General features: G+C 52.1%; 1 protein-coding gene across 2 annotated transcripts in view; it reads left to right on the top strand.

The window, feature by feature from the left end:
- XXYLT1 (xyloside xylosyltransferase 1) overlaps positions 1 to 15,338 on the top strand; it is a 41,665-nt gene that overhangs the window by 15,495 nt on the left and 10,832 nt on the right. For both annotated transcript variants that reach the window (XM_017726417.1, XM_017726418.1), the window contains exon 3: positions 12,305 to 12,437. In XM_017726417.1, coding sequence (XP_017581906.1) covers positions 12,305 to 12,437 — 133 coding nt within the window. The remainder of the gene's footprint in view (positions 1 to 12,304; positions 12,438 to 15,338) is intronic.

The raw sequence follows: 15,338 nt of genomic DNA, 5'->3' as shown, positions 1-15,338 counted from the left end.
AGCCGGCACAGAAGAGGAGGCATCAGGAAAGGCTGCAGCTCTGCTGCCCACTCAGGCTTGCAGGTGATGTGAGAATGGTGCTGGGCTTCTGCTGCCCTCCTCACTCTGACAAGCCAATATCTACTGGTCTGAAGAAGTCACTTTGGAAAGCTGGAGCAGAAAGGACCAAACCTTCTTTTTCAAGCAGTGTTATCATTATTCCTGGTGCATTTCTTTGCCATTTCTTCTGCCTTGAATGCTGTATTCTGCCCTGAGTGCTGCGTCTTTTTGTGCATCTCTCCAAGCACATCTGGCTCCATAGCATTAGCACCACTTTTTTGTGGAATCCTGATCTGATTGGAAGCTTGAGCATCCTCTAGCAGAAATGAAGGCCCTGATCTGAATATTAAACTCTCTGGTGTGTTCATTTGTATTTACATTAATCAGTCTATAGGGGTTTTTTTTCAGTAGCAAGCAACCTTTGTACTAAAATTGCCTGGCTTTAGTTTACCAAATACATAATTTTTTGAAGGGAGGCATTTCCACACTATCATGACTTAGTCGTTTGTTTGGAGCCTATGGGTTGTGACAGGGCATTGACTTTGCAGACCGATGGCACTGGAAACTGAACACCAGGTTATTTTTATTTTTTTAGGGCCTTTTTTCAGTCATATGTTTGCTCCATGCACATTGCACTGAGGGTAAATGAGGTTTGCCACTCAGCTGCTCTGTCGTTTACTGTTGCTTGGGATCTTTGCCCAAAAAACTTTCAATCTAAAACCTGCAGCTGCCAAGTTATAATATAACAGCTTCTTAGCTGGTGTAAATCATGGAACGCTCTTGCCTTAAATGTCTTACATCAGTGGAGTTAATCTGATTTAAACCAGCTGGGGAGTTGGTATGCAGCATGCAGAAGTGCAGACTGCATAACTCTTGTCTGTGCTCGAGGCTCATAAATCCCATTTTAATGTGGTGTGGCCAGGCCCGGGGAGCTGGAGCGGGGCTTGATCCATCAGAATGGTTCTGCAAGGGAGGGGAGAAGATTGATGGGAAAGTTACACAGAGAGGACAAGCAGGTTCAGGCTTAGAAGGAGCTGCCAGGATGAGGACAATGCCAGCATGAAATGGTCTTGAGACTTGCAGATCAGTGCAAGGAGGAGAAGGGAGGACAAAGACCCGGACCTTTTCACTTTCCTTTTCAGTATACCCATCCAGAGGGGCCCTCTCTCTTCCTGACTGGCTTCAATCCCTCTATCACTTGGCATTTTAGCTGTGTAACTGCAGGGGGCCCAGCAAGCTTTTTATCACTCTTCTATGGATACATGGAGTAGTAATGGCTGGGCAGGTCTGCCTGGCAGGCGAGGTCTGGAGACAGACTCCTGGTACCACAAGTGAGGGGAGGAAGAGTTGAGGTGACAGAAGGGCAGCCTGGGAAAGCTGGGAGCTCCCCAGGGAATTCTTGGCTGCCATTCTTGGCCCACGTCGGGTAGTTTTCAGAAAAAAGTTGTTTAACAAGTGGTCATCCTCAGCAGCTGGTGGGCCAAGGGAGAGCCAGCATCATCCAGCAGCTTGGGTAGAGCTTTGAAAACTGCCACTTAGTGTTCAACTCCATTGGTGTTGCTGATGGTGCTACAGCAAGATGGCCCTGTGGGAGAATAAGGAGCAGAGGGAAAAGGAGACATGACACAGAGGCAGCTTTGTGGCTTATCTCTGCCAACTTGGACAGAGGAGTGGAGTTCATTAGCTCAGGGGAGGCTCTGAAACCTGGCTGATGGTACCGTGCTTCACATGGAGTGAGGGTATTTAGAAGAATTGACTGAAGATGGTATTTGACAAATTGGAGGCAGCAGGGTTTCCTGGCTGGTACAAACAGCTGGCTGTGTTCGTGGGGAGTAGCAGCATCCTCCTCCCCCCCTGGCAGCATGAGCGGCAGTTCTCAGGGTTTCTCTCTCACTGTCCAGCCCAGCCTGAAGGCAGAAGCTGTGATGAAGGGTGGGAAGATGAGCACGGGTTGCAAAGGGCCCCTGGGCTCTACTGGGTGTGAGGTTAGCCCTCATGCAGCATGCTGCATCTTCCAGGTGCTGAAGATGCACCTGGGTACTTGCTGCCTGAAAACTCTGGAGCTTGTTCTGCAGGTGAATTTGGTAAATGTGTTCATCAGAGGCTTGTAGGGGAACTAAGCAGCAGTGGGAGAAGTGGGTAAGTTTCTGTGTGACTAAACAAAGATGTGGAACTATGAGGAAGGGGAACAGAGTGGAACTGATCATTATGTGTTGCTGAAATTTATGGCATATCAACATGGTCTGTTGGTAAAAAATGAAAGAGGTTTAGAGAGGGCAGTGGCTTCTGTGTGGGACAAGCCTGGCTGACTGGGACCCTCCAGTCTGGAAGGGGGCTGGCTGAGGGGGTTATGGTGTGGTCCATGAAGCCACACGAGGCAGAAGTTTGTACAACAACTGGGAGACATCAAAGTTGGTGAGAAGTGTGTTCAAAAGAGTGTGGTGATCTGTAGAGCTCCTTGCTGCAGGATGTTGTAGGTGCTGGGCTGCCTCATGGATGAGGGAATCACGGACAGCTGTGTGATGGACAGCAAGCCTCGGTGTGTCCTGGAGCTGCCAGCTGTGCAGGAGCACGTCAGGAGGGACACAGCTGGGGGTAGTGGGAGGAAGCAGGGGGGTGTGGGTGAATAAGCAGCACTGTGCCTGGGGAAGTGACTGCCAGCAGGGATCTGTGCCTTTGGCTTCATAGCGGGTGTCCTGACACTGCCTGTGACACATCAGGATCAATGGAAAGTCCAGTGGTCTCCCTGGCCTCAGCCTCTGAACAAGGCAATTTCTCCAGCTCATTATCAACAGTTGTACTGATTGTTAAGCATAGACCAGATTATAATGATGTTTGTCCAAGCAGCCTGATAATGACCAAGCCCCAGTCGCCTGGGGTTTGGTCTGCTTGCAGCAGAATCCAGCTGCTGGCTCCGGCTTGGTCTCCCACGAAACTGGTATCAGCCTTTGTCTGCTCTGGGAGTACCAGCCCGGAGACAGAGGCCTCTGTGAATATCAGCTTATGCCTTTCCCACCGAGCAGAGCTGGAGGGAAGGCAAAGGCCAGTGAGGAGATGTGTTGGAGCAGGCACTGAGCGGTGCTCTGCTTTCTCAGGGCACTTTGCCTGTGCACCTGGAGCACTCCTGCCACTGGCTGTGAAGGTGGAGAGCCTGGGAGCTGGGGGAAGGGGTTAAGCACAGGGGTACCAGGTAAACAGTCTGTGTACGGGAATAATAGTGTGACAAGTAACTGTCTTCTGCTAGTGTCCTTCTGGAAAAGCCCACAGGCAGCATCCTGAAGACATTGTTGATTGCTTTTGTAGGGATGTGTGCATGAGGATTCAACGTTGCATCCACGCTATTTGAATCACAGCACAGGATTGCCCAGGTCAGACGCTGTTTGCCCATGGGGTGCCAGGTGCCCATGTGTGATGTCCCCTCAACAGCACCCATGTGCGGAGTTATGCTGCACACATCCTGTGTCACACAGGGCATCAGAGGTCTCTGGGGTGGAGCCTGGCAGAGGGACATGGGGAGGCATCACTCTCCCTTCTTCCTCTTGTCAGCTGCGGAGCAATTCCTGGTGCACAGGACAGCTGCCCACAGAACTCAGCAGATCACTGTAATAATTGTAGTAAGTGAGCATTTTGAAAGTGCGTCACTCCTGATCCTTTCCTGCTAGCTGAGCATTGCCATCATTGCTGAGCCCCACCACATCAGGGAATGCAGAGATGCAGCTGTTGGGAGAGGGCTGGGAGGAGAGTGCCTGTGTCCCAAAAGCTTCAGGGTTGATGGGGAGATGTTGGGAAAACGCACAGAAAATTGGGGTCTGTAGTGGAGTCATGGGAGTTGGCCCCAGAGCCACGTGCTCCCAAACCGCAGTTCCCAAGGGATGCTGCAGTAGCTGAAGGATTTACTTTCTGGCAAAAATGTTTCCATCTTTACAGGGATGGAGGGAGTGTTAATAGTTTCTGATGTGCTCTCATAGCCTCCCTCCCTTCTTCATACCACAAGCATGTGAAAAACATCCAGATTCCCTTCCCAGCCTGTCTCTGGGCTGCATGCACTTATGTCAGATCCTGTGATGGGGAGGGAAGAGGCTGGAGTGATCAATTTGCGAGCAATAGGGAGAGCAGTGCCAGCCATTGTTCCTTGCTGGGGTGAGCCTGTTCTGCTGAGAGAGTTGTTTTCATGATGTTTTTCAGGAGCAGGCAGCAGCAGACCTCTGAACAAACCCACCCCAGGTTAACACCGGGGGCTGTGGCCCTGTAGAGGGGTCCACATCCGCTGAGATGAGCTGCTAACCCCGTCTGGCTGCCTGTGGGACGTGCCTCTCCTGGCAGGAGAGTGCATTGGCCCCAGCTCTGGTGTGGAGGAGGCATCAGAAAGGGCTGCTGTGGTGAGGGGGACACGGATGCTGCTCAGCAAGTGCCTGGAAGCCCCCTGTGTGCTGCGTCACGGCACAGACCCCTTCCCTGTGGCACTGCTGCCTCTGGGGCCAATGAGGCCTGCAGCCCCCGGGGGTAGTGTCACTTCTCATCATTTCCACTGGCTGCCCCTTTGCTGCAGTGCCACCATCGATTATTTTTGGATGTCCTAGATCTGTCAGGCCAGGGCTGGCTGCTTCCCCTGCTCCCCACGGAGCAGCAGGGTCTCATCACCCAGTGCTATGGTGGGTGCTGCCCTCTTCTCTCCGCAGCCCATCCCCAAAGGGTTGGAAGCTGCTGGGGGTCACCTGGTGTTGATGCCAGGGCTGCTCTCCCCCACAACCTCTCCCTGCTCTGCCATAGCTCATTAGAGCTTAGCAGGAAGAAACAAGGACAAAATCTGCCTGCAGCCCTTTCCCCCAGTGTGTGCAGTTAACTGGGATGTGAGCCTAGAAAATTTATTCTCCTGTATCTCTTTTTGGTTTCCCTTTCCATCTCACCTGCTTGTTACTTCACAGCTTCCCATCCTCTCTTTTGTAATTTTTTGCAACTTGGAATCAAACCTTATTTTGTCTGATTAAAAGGTTTCCTGCTGCTCTTCCTTCAGCTCCAAAAAGTGTTTTCACACTCCTCCCCCAGCAGAAGTATATATTAAATACAAGGCAAACAGCATTTCCAGCTCCGTCCTGAAAGCTATCGCGTGCTTAGCGATGTTGCTACCTTGAAGTCCAGTTAAGAGCCAAGGTGTTGAGTACTGCTAAATATTAGTCCCTCAGACCTTGATGAATTACAAGGGGACACTTGGACGCACAGGAAAAATTAATTTCCTGGGACAAAACACATCCGTCTCCTGCTGAGTCTTCCCTTTCCCTCAGGAGATGGCTGGAGGGTGTGGACCAAGGTGACCAAAGTGATGCTGCTGTCAATACCTGGGAACATTGCTGCTGCTCCAGACCCCTCAGCTTACCCAGGTGCCTGCCCTGCATGGGTGGTAGCAATGATTTGTCATCTGTCTCTGGCAGACAGCCTAATTTTTTAATTAGCTGATAGGCTGATTAGCTGATGTGCTGCAGCCACTGCTCTGCTCTGTTGGGTGCCTAATCAGTGCTGCAGAAACCTGGTTAGCAGCCAGGTCTCTGGGGCACATCGCCTCCTGCACTGCCTTGGAGCTCTGTGTGCAGAGAGGGAGGCTGTTTAATGGGCAGGCAGCTGCTGGGCTGTCCCAAGGAGCCAAGGGGACCCTTGGCTGCTTGGCAGATGTGAGGACCTGTGTTGAAGTACGCAGCTCAAAGGTAAGCTGTACTGCACCTTGGCAAGCTCTGCTGGGACAGGGCTTTGTAGCATCATCTTCTTTTGGGAGGGTGGGCTCTGGAGCAGCTCCGTGTCCTGGGAAGGGGGACTGCAGCCCCCCCAGTAGCCAGCACACTGACAGCAACCTCTGAGGACCATGTCATGCTTGCACATGTGCACATGTGCCGCTGCCTTGGCTGCTTCCTCTGGGCAAGGCTCTCCAGTGCTGCCAAGGTTGGCCGGGCAGGCAGCAGTGACTGATCCTGGGCGCAGAGGGGAGGCTGTGTGTGGAGAAAACAAGGGCTGGCCAGGGGAGCACACAGCCAGAGAGGAAGCTGCTCACAGCCCTGCTGACAGCAGCAGGGAGAGTGGCCAGGGGCAGCTGCCAGTGTGGGGGGGCGAGCCAAACCCAGGGAGCCTGTAATGAAGGGCAGGAGAACCCAGCTTGTTTGTGTAAATAAACTGTGTGCCTCCACACTGGGCTTGTTGAAGTGCTGGCATCCCTGCCTGGCACTGCAGCTGTTCTCGTGCCCTGCTCCCTGTGCAGCTGAGGCTTGTGGGGACAGCTGGCTACTGCTGCTGGGCAGCACCCTCTGAATTGCACAGGGACCTCTGGAGCCTGTCACCCACTCTGCATCCATGCCTGGCCATGGTGCTGGCTGTGGGAGTGGAGTTTTTCTTGGCCACACGTCTCTCTGAGCCAGTGAGGGCGGAGGATCCTGGTTTCACAGCCAGAACAGGCAGCTTTGTGGATCCACGTGTTGCTGCTGCAGGCACACTGCCTGCTGGAGCTGGCGGCTGCTGCCCTTCTCCAGGAGGTTTATTACCCAGGGCAGCCATCTAAAAGTCACTGCAGGTCCTTCACAGGTCCTTCTTTCCTTGGGATCTTGTCCTGTCATGATGGGGACAGCTAAAAAGCCTGACTGAAAAAAGCATTGCTCAAAGCGATTCAGAGGTGGAGGGGAAACTGTCCAGGCGTGCCTGGCGTTTGTAGACCAGCAGACCTGAGATCCCCACCCCTTCTGACTCCAACTCAGAGAGCTTTGGTTGCTTGGCTCTCTTCCTTCTGGTGGTCCAAGTCAAGTGGCAAAATGCCCAGCCATCCCCTGGCCTTCCCCACACCCTGCTTCAGCCCCACAACACCCAGAGCTGCAGCCAGCAGGGGACACTCCCGTCACTTGGCTGCACTGTGTCACCCATGCTGGCTGCAGCTGCTGCTGGCCCTGCAGAAGGGTCTCTGAACGGCTCTGCCTCGAGCAGCTCTCTGTCCCAGCCCTTGCCAGGCCATCACCCGGCCACTGCCCATGCTGCCTCCTGAAGGATGGAGCAGGGTCTTGCCTCCTTGTGTTGCAGGGCTGGCAGGTGCTGGCTCCGTGGGAAAAGGCAAAGTGGTGTGCCTGGGTCACACAGCTGGGTCAGCAGTCCCAGCAGTGCCCCTGTTGATGTCATCTCTTAAGGTGTCTCTGGCCCCAAAAGTCACTGCTGGGATGCAGAGGAGGTGTGGGGAGGTCAAGGTGCTCCCACCTGATCTGTGCTAAGTGCCAGGTTAACAGCTGGACTCAATGATCTTAAAGGTCTTTTCCAGCCTAAACAATTCCATGATTCTGTGTTGGAGGAGTCTCTCCGGACTGGCATGGAGCATCAGAATGCTTTAGTCCTTAAAAAAAGGTTTGTTGAGACAGGTGGAGATGTCAGTGCAGGGAATGGTGGGAGCAGAGCCAAATTACCACCAGCCTTGGTGAGAGGTGTTTGCCTCAGGAGTGCATGTGCGATTCAGGCACACTGCAGCCTGGTGGGGTGGTGTCCTGTTCCCTCCTGCTATCCCACTGTTGCTTGCAGCATCTCCTCTGCCAGACCAGCTGCAGGCAGGATTTTTAACTCTGAGGGGGCTGAGCTTGTGCCAACATGAGCCTGTCAGTGGGCTGGAGAGTTATAGCACTTAGAGTAGGTTTTGATTCTTGCTTCTACTTTACATCTATTAAATCACTGCTCAATTATCAATTATTTAGACTGCAATGTTTGCTGGACAGCTTCTGCCCTTTGTACTGTGATTGCATTTCACTATTAAGTTCCTGGACACAACTCTTTTCCCCTCTCCACTGCCAGTGGTGGCATGCTGATGCCTAGGATTGTGTGGTTTGTATGGAAGTGGAGGGTTTGGATCCAAGGCCAGCACTCAGACCCCAGCCCTGCTTCTGCTCTCTGTGCTCAGCTTTGCCAGGGAAGCGACCCTTGTACAGAAAAAGTTGTTGGGATGAGCATAAATTACTTTGGCTGCAGAACAGCCTGTGGTGCTCTCTGCAGGCTCCTGCTTCTTTGCGCCTCCTCTTCACCTGACCCTCCACCCATTGTCTTGTAGTTATAAACCCACTAGTTACATTTCTTAGAGTCCATCCTCTTGACTCAGCTTAGGGGAAAGTAGTCCTATTCTGTGGGCAGGTTCAAGGCTGCCCATCCATAGGCTTCTTTGAACAATGGCAGCAGGTTCTAAAGGGCTGGAGGGGTAAGAGCTGCTGCTGATTGCTTGCTGCATGACATCCCCAGAGCTCTGGCTACCTCTGCCAAAGCAGCTCTCCTCCTCCCTGTGCCCCCTGCTGCCATTCATGATCCTGCCTGGCATTTCTGGGAAGAGCAATTTCATAGAATCATATAATGGTTTGGGTTGGAAGGGACCCTAAAGTTCATCTGTGTCCATCCCCCCTGCCATGGACAGGTATGTCACCTGGTGGATCAGGTTGCTCATCTAGATCATATTTTCTCCTAAGTGCCACTCCAGTGGTGGGGTGGCCTGGCTCGCTGCATGCCTGCTCTATCCCTGCTGTGCCATAGGGCAGTTTTTGGGGTCCATGCTTCCTGGGAAGGGCCATCAGACTTGGAGAAGCCGCTTTCTGCCAGAGGGGCTCCTGGGTGCCTTTCAGAGCATCCAGACAACCTGTCATGCCCCTCAGCACACAGACAGGGTGCCTGTCTGTGTGCTGTCATAGCCCCACTGGGTCCTGGTAGAGAATGTGGGGCAGCAGGGCATAGGGACATGACCTCTGCCTGCCTGTGCCCCCTCACTGGATGAGGATGTGGGATGAGGCATCTCTGATGTCCCTCTGGACAGGGCTGGGGGGAGGTTTTGAGCCGAGCCTGGAGCAAAGCCCTGCTGTGGCTGCTGATACAAGGCTGCAGTAAAACATTATGAGCTTTAAATGAGGCCAACCTGTGCTGGAAAGCTGTCAGTGCTAATGGAGACCATCTCTGCTTTGATTGGCACAGTTCCCCTTTCCATGCCATGGCCGGAAGAGCTGGAGCTGAACAGAGTGGAGGGTTCTACTCGGTATGGCAAAGTTGGGAAACTCACTGCTGAGCAGAACACTCAGCCTTTTCCCACATTTCCAGCTGGATCCCTGTGAGCGGCTTTTGCCAAAGAGAGCACGCGATTCCTCCGCCCCCACATGGCAGCCAGGACAAAGCGCTTGGTAGAAGGGCGAAAGAGCATGATACATCATAAATATTAGTGCCTGGCCCCTTGCCAGTCCCAGGCAGAGAAATCGTCTCAGCCATTAATCTGTGCGTGCAAGCTGCATCTGGAAAAGTGATGCTTAATGTCACCCATGCTCACTTATGGATGAGTGTTGCAGTTCATGCTTGCTTTAACAAAAAAATTTTAAAATTTCGAAGAATTAAAGAAAAAGTACTTGGTGCTTTCTGGGTCTAATTTCTTCTTAGTGTTTCCTTGGGGAAGCACAAGGCACAGCATGGGACGAGTGTGCAGGGGTGAACCAAACATTGTCTTGCCCATGGAACCAAACATGAGAAGCGTCTAATGAGGGGCAGGATGGAGAACCCAGCGTGTTTGTGAAAATAAACCATGTGTCTCCATGCTGGGCTTCTTGTGGCGCTGGCATCCCTGCCTGGCATTGCAGCTGTGCTCGTGCCGTGCTCCCTGCTCAGCCAAGGCTTCTGGGGACAGCTGGCTGGGCAGCACCCTCTGGGTTGCACAGGGACCCTCCAGAGCCTTTCACCCACTGAGGTGCTGGGGCGGGCAGGGTTGGGATTGGAGCTTCCTCCAAGCTCAGCTTTCTTTCTCTGCTGTGATGAATTGCAGTTGGTGTTCATCTGTAATTTTAGAGAACAATCAGATGACGTGCCTCACAGTTGATTTAATTGAAACCTGATGAGGCATCATATGGCTGCTGTGCACCAGGGCGAGTTGTGCTGGGATGCCCCTGGGAATCCCATCCCCTCTTCCCAGCCTCAGCAGTACCTTGTAGGGCTCAGGCTCCCCACATTTCTCTGGAGCTGAGCTTGTGCTGGAAGTCCAAGGTCTTCTTGCCCTGGAGTTTTGTGACCAGTCTGGTTATTCTCAAGTACAGTAGCGTTTAGGATTTGGGGGTTTGCCGCACTGTAGTTTGGGCCGCTGGGGAGGATTGGTGCATTTGGGATACTACACATCTAGTTCCTCATTGCAGAAATCCACTGCTCTGCTGATTCATATGCTTGGCCATTTCTGAGGCAGTTCAGAAGACTGGGGGAAATAGCTTTCAGGTCAAGACCTGCTTTAGCCTGTGGTGAATTACTGTGCCTGGGTTTTAAATCTTTGCAAACAGAGGATTATGGTGATGGTAAATACTCGGTAGGCCTGAGGATTGCCATACTGAGGGCTGAAGGGAGCATGGCCTTTCCCTTTAGCAGATAAAGCATGATGGATGTTAAAAAAATAAACTGAGATACAACCCAAGTTGGAGCTTAGATACTATTTCTCTTTGATTTATATTTCTGCTCGGGTGCTTCGCAGTGTAAGCAGTATATTTCTTGCTTAACCTCACAGGGCCTTTTTGTTCTTAAATGAGGACAACGTGGTACATATGACCAATTGCCAAGAGCCCCAGATTAGTGCAAGATCTGCAAAACATTCAGAGCTGCTGTACAGCCCAGCATCTGCTTAAAACACAAACACGAAGCAATGAACACATTTGAAAATGCAAAGCTGCACTCCTGTGCTGGGGGATACCTGCTGGTGCCTGGCTGCTCTCGGTGCCTCTGGGTCTCTAGTTCCAGTGGTGGTTTTGGGGGCTGAAAACAGAGCAATTGCCTCCTGCTCTCAGCAGCCAGGAGTAGCCAGCAGCCTGTCCCGAGCACGACAGGGTGAGGGGATGAGGAATCATGATGGTGGGAAGGTTGGAGTCTGGGCACTGCCCCAGCAACACCAGTGTGATGGGAAGCCCTGCCCATAGGCACAGCAGACGCAGGCAGCAGAAGGTGAGGGCAGGCAGGGCTTGTCCTCCTGCCTGCAGGTACTGGGCAAGAGGAATGATGAGGGCTTGATTTGCTAATTGCTCTGGAAGTGGTGGTGACAGACAGGTCTAGCCTGCAGGGAACTGTAAGGGCATCTGTGCATGATGAGTGGGACCAAAACGGGTTGACACAGCCTTACAATCCAATTAGTGCCGAGTGCTAAGCAACCTGGCCAATTTGCTCTTGGCTTTTATAACACATATAAATAGCAGGGGCGTTACGTAACCCCCTGGGGATGGCTCCACTCGCAGTCCCTGAGAAGGACTGAGCTGCGCTAGGCTCAAAATGGCCATGGCTTTGCCCATGGCTGGGGGATCCCATCTGATGGTCTGATCTCTTGTAGTGTTTGCACTTGCTGCATTGCACTTGGCCTGCTGCACTCCATGCAGCATCCCCAGATCCACCTGGGATGAGCAGTCTTGACAAGGCACATCTGCACACTCTCCCAAGCAGCATCTCCATCTTTTGGTCCTGTGTGCTGCAGAGGAGACTGGGACAGATTTGGGGCAGGGGCCTGACCCTGTTAATGAGCTCAGGCCCAGCCTTGAGAATTATGTCCTCCAGCCTCTCCTTGTTCTTGATGTCTCGCTGCAAGTGGAAGATGCTTCCATGTCTTCACAACCCCCCTTGCCTCTGAGAGGGTACCACCAGCAATATTAAAGTCTTCTAGGCTGCTGCAGATCACCAGGAGTTCTGTGCAAGCAGAGGGCTGTAATCTGTGTAATCTCTTCCTCAGGGAAGCCCATGGCAAGTTCGCTGGGAGCTAATGGGTTTGTGCAGGTGATACTGGAGGTGTCATGTGGTAGACTGATGTTGTCTGTGATGGAAATTGCTTTGGTATGTTGGGCCAGGGATGGATGCTCTGTGGGCTGGAGATGGAAAATGCTTATGAAGTTGGTAGCAGAAGGTAAACATGGGGTTTTGTGTGGCTGGTACTGCAGAAGCGCTTCTGGAAAGGGAGAGAGGCTGGTTTGAAGCTACCTCTTGCTTTTGTCAGTTATATGGAAAACCAGTTTTCTGGAAGGAAGGAGTGAGTGGATAGGAGGGGGTAACCAGAAATTATTTCTGAAGTCAACACACAGTGGTAAATACTTCATGGTGGTTGAAGTTTGTTTGCTTCATGCAGAGGTTGCAGCTGAATTGGGTTTGCTCTGAGCTGGTCGAATCTTGCCCATGGAGCCAATTGCACCAAATCCTCACTGGGTGCAGTTCCTCCAGTAGCTGCTGGTGATCACTGGTTACAGTTTTGTCTTATATTGCTGACTTTTCCTCTTTGTGCTTTCAGAAATAACACGGATCATCCAGGTAGACTTGGACTTGAAGTACAAGACCAACATCCGAGACCTGTTTGATGAGTTTGACAACTTCCCGGAGGGAGCAGTTGTTGGGATTGCCAGGGAAATGCAACCAGTGTACAGGTACAGCCCCCTCCCTGTGTGGAGCAGGGAGTGAGCAGTGGGTGGCTGGTGTCTTCAATTCAGGTTGCTCTTCAGAAAAAAACCTAGGGAGCAGTGGTTTAAGCAGTGGGAACCTGCTTTAATCCCTGCCGAGGGACTTAATATGTAAATTGGTATGAGCAAAGCATATAGTGCTGCTGTGGTTTGTTTGCTTGTTCATAAGGCTTCCAGAGCCAAATTCCTGATCATCAGTGCCAAAATCCATGCCTGGACTCTAGTACATCTAGAGGCATGTTTGCCCATCCATGCCTGCTGAGGTGTTGCAATTGCATTCTGGAGCTTCAGTTTGTGTGTTGGGGCTCAGAAGTTTTGGCTGAGAGTATTGCAGAGACTAGGGGTTGAGTTTGGGCAACAATGAGGTTCTGGGTCCCTGGGATCTCAGTGCACCTTCTGCTTCCCTCAGGGAAGCAACTCTTGAATGGGCAACTCTTGGTGACCTGGTCTTGCAAGCATGAGGGTGACTTCATGGTCCCTTGCTCTTCAGATCCTTAGTCCACCAGCCACTGCCGGCTGTGCTGGAAACTACTCACCAAGGGGTGGCCCAGTCCTTCCTGCTCATGGATCACTGCTGGGATTCAGGGACACAGATATTTCCAGGTGGTTAGAGAAATTGATTTAGTTTAGCCTCTGTTGTCCCAAGGATAGATCTCAGGTTTTCTTTTAATCCAGGGTAAATCAGATAATCATCCCAGGATGCCTTAATGGATCGCAGCACAGCTGAGTTTGAGCATCTGAGATGGCTTGGTTAGATTTGCTAATCCTAAAGGAAAACTTCTTGGAGAAAGATAAAAAGGAGCAGGAGGTCTGTATGTCTTTTCCTTCCCTACTGGAAGCCTTCTTCCCTACTGAACCTCGTAAGACATGACCAGCAGCGTGCTTGGGCAAAGGCTGAGCTGCAAAAATCCAGACCAGCCATTCTTGCTCCTTGTGCATCCAGATGGGAAGAGGGTAGAGACAGAGAAGAAGTTCATCAACAGGGGATTGGTGGTCATTAATCACCACCAATTGCTTCCTGGAAGCCTAAACCACAGAAGAGCATGTGGATTGCTCAAACTACAGAAGTCACCACTATCCCTGAGCTGGAAAAAGACATCTCTCTGTCTGTGGCATAAGTCTTGCCTCTCTCCTGATTGGTACTCTTGGCAGGGAGAGCTGGGACTAGAGGAACACAGATGCTGAGGTCTTGTCTCCATGGGGTAGCACCATGCTCAGAGTGCGGAGGGCTCCTGTATCTGCTTTAGGTGTCCTGACAGGATTTTGGTGCCCAGAATGGTAAATCTGGCCCCAGTTAATCATATTCAATTGTTAGAGCTTAAAGCAGGATGGAGGGAAGAGCCGCAGCCAAGAGTGGCTGTGGGACTGTGGCCTCGGTCAGCCCGGCAGGGCAGGTGCCCTTCGTTAGCGGTGCAGCCTGGAACGGGGTAAATGGAGCGTTTGTTCGCCTGCAGTTAGTGCAGGTTGGAATCACTTTGTTTTTGTCTCTGCAGGGTTCTGCATTATTTCCATGCACAACTAGGGAGTGGGGATGGTGTTCCGCTGCCTGGATGTGGTTTGTGGGACCAGGCGTGCCTGGAGGGGACTGAATTAAGGTTTGGGGTGCTCTGCTGGAGAGCCTTTCAGCATGGCAGGGGACAAGGCACAGGATCAGGGGCTGAGCACTGAATACCTGACCCAAGCCATAGCCATGTTCTCCCCCTCCTGCCGCCCGCAGTGGGGACAAACACACCAAGCAATAACAGCCCTCACAGGCTGCATTTTTGGGCTGAACTTTCTGTTGTTGCAGTTTTGACGTTCTGGGTCACTTTGGGCTGTGTTGTGCTTTTTTTCTTGTGTTGTTTTGATCTTCATGTGAAAACAAGTTCCTGATCCTTTTTGTTGCCAGATCACCCGTTGTGGGGCGAGCTGTGCAAACTCCAGCCTGCCCTCCTGCCAAGCCCTGCACCCTGTGGGGCTCACACCTCGCTGCTAAAGGGGTTTCCAGACACAAACATGAGCCGACAAAGCATGGATGTCTTTGTAAAAAAAAAAAATCTTTGCTATTTTTATACTTTTAGACAGATAAAAACGTGTTGTAGGTGTGAAATAAGAGGTGTCAGCTCCAGCCGCGTTGTTTGCCATGTGTGCGGGCTTGAAGCATCAGTTGGGAAAATGGTTGTGGGGGTGGAGGAGGATTACGAGGCGATGGAGGGGTCTCTGTGTTGCCACTCACGTTTTCCTCACCATTTCACACAGCTCTTAGCTGCCCCAGCTTTGCCCCAAAACATCAGAGGACTTGAGGCAAGTTAGCAGAGCTGTCCTGAGCTTGCTCGTGGAGCTGTGGACTCGGTTCCCTGGGGCAGGGTAAGCCAGTGGCCGGGAAGGGTCTGGGTGCCATCTTTCCTGGTGTGTAGCAATGGGAAGAATGAATGGAGATCAACCCACCATTTGTTCCCACCAGCTGCCCATGGGCTGCCTGGCTGTAGGCTGCACTCTCTAGGCACAGGCTGGGGCTGCAAGAGGCTCAGGCTGCTGCGCTGGTGCACCAAGCAGTGCTGGGCACAGACCTTTACGGGAAATGGAGGAGTAAGAGAACAGCAAATCGGAAACATCCTGGAGCCTGTCTGCATATCCTGAAGGTAGGGGAGACCTCCAGACAGCAAAACAGGATGGCACGGGAGTGTTTCCACTCACTTGACTCATGCTGAAACAATGCCCGGCCACTGTTTGTCTTGGACAAACACATTTCTCTGAGCAACAGGATCTCCCGGCCCTCCTGCTACGCCAGTGCTGGGATTTAACTGTTGCACAGTCTGGGGTTGACCTGTCCTTTGGGGCCGCGCAGGGTGAGTTGGAGTGGCCTGTGGAGAGCAGTAGCTCCTGCTG

Source organism: Corvus brachyrhynchos, unplaced genomic scaffold (genome assembly GCF_000691975.1).
Source record: "Corvus brachyrhynchos isolate BGI_N302 unplaced genomic scaffold, ASM69197v1 scaffold221, whole genome shotgun sequence".
NCBI lineage: Eukaryota > Metazoa > Chordata > Aves > Passeriformes > Corvidae > Corvus > Corvus brachyrhynchos.
Note: the sequence above shows the minus strand (reverse complement) of the source record. Positions and strands in the feature narration are given on the sequence as shown.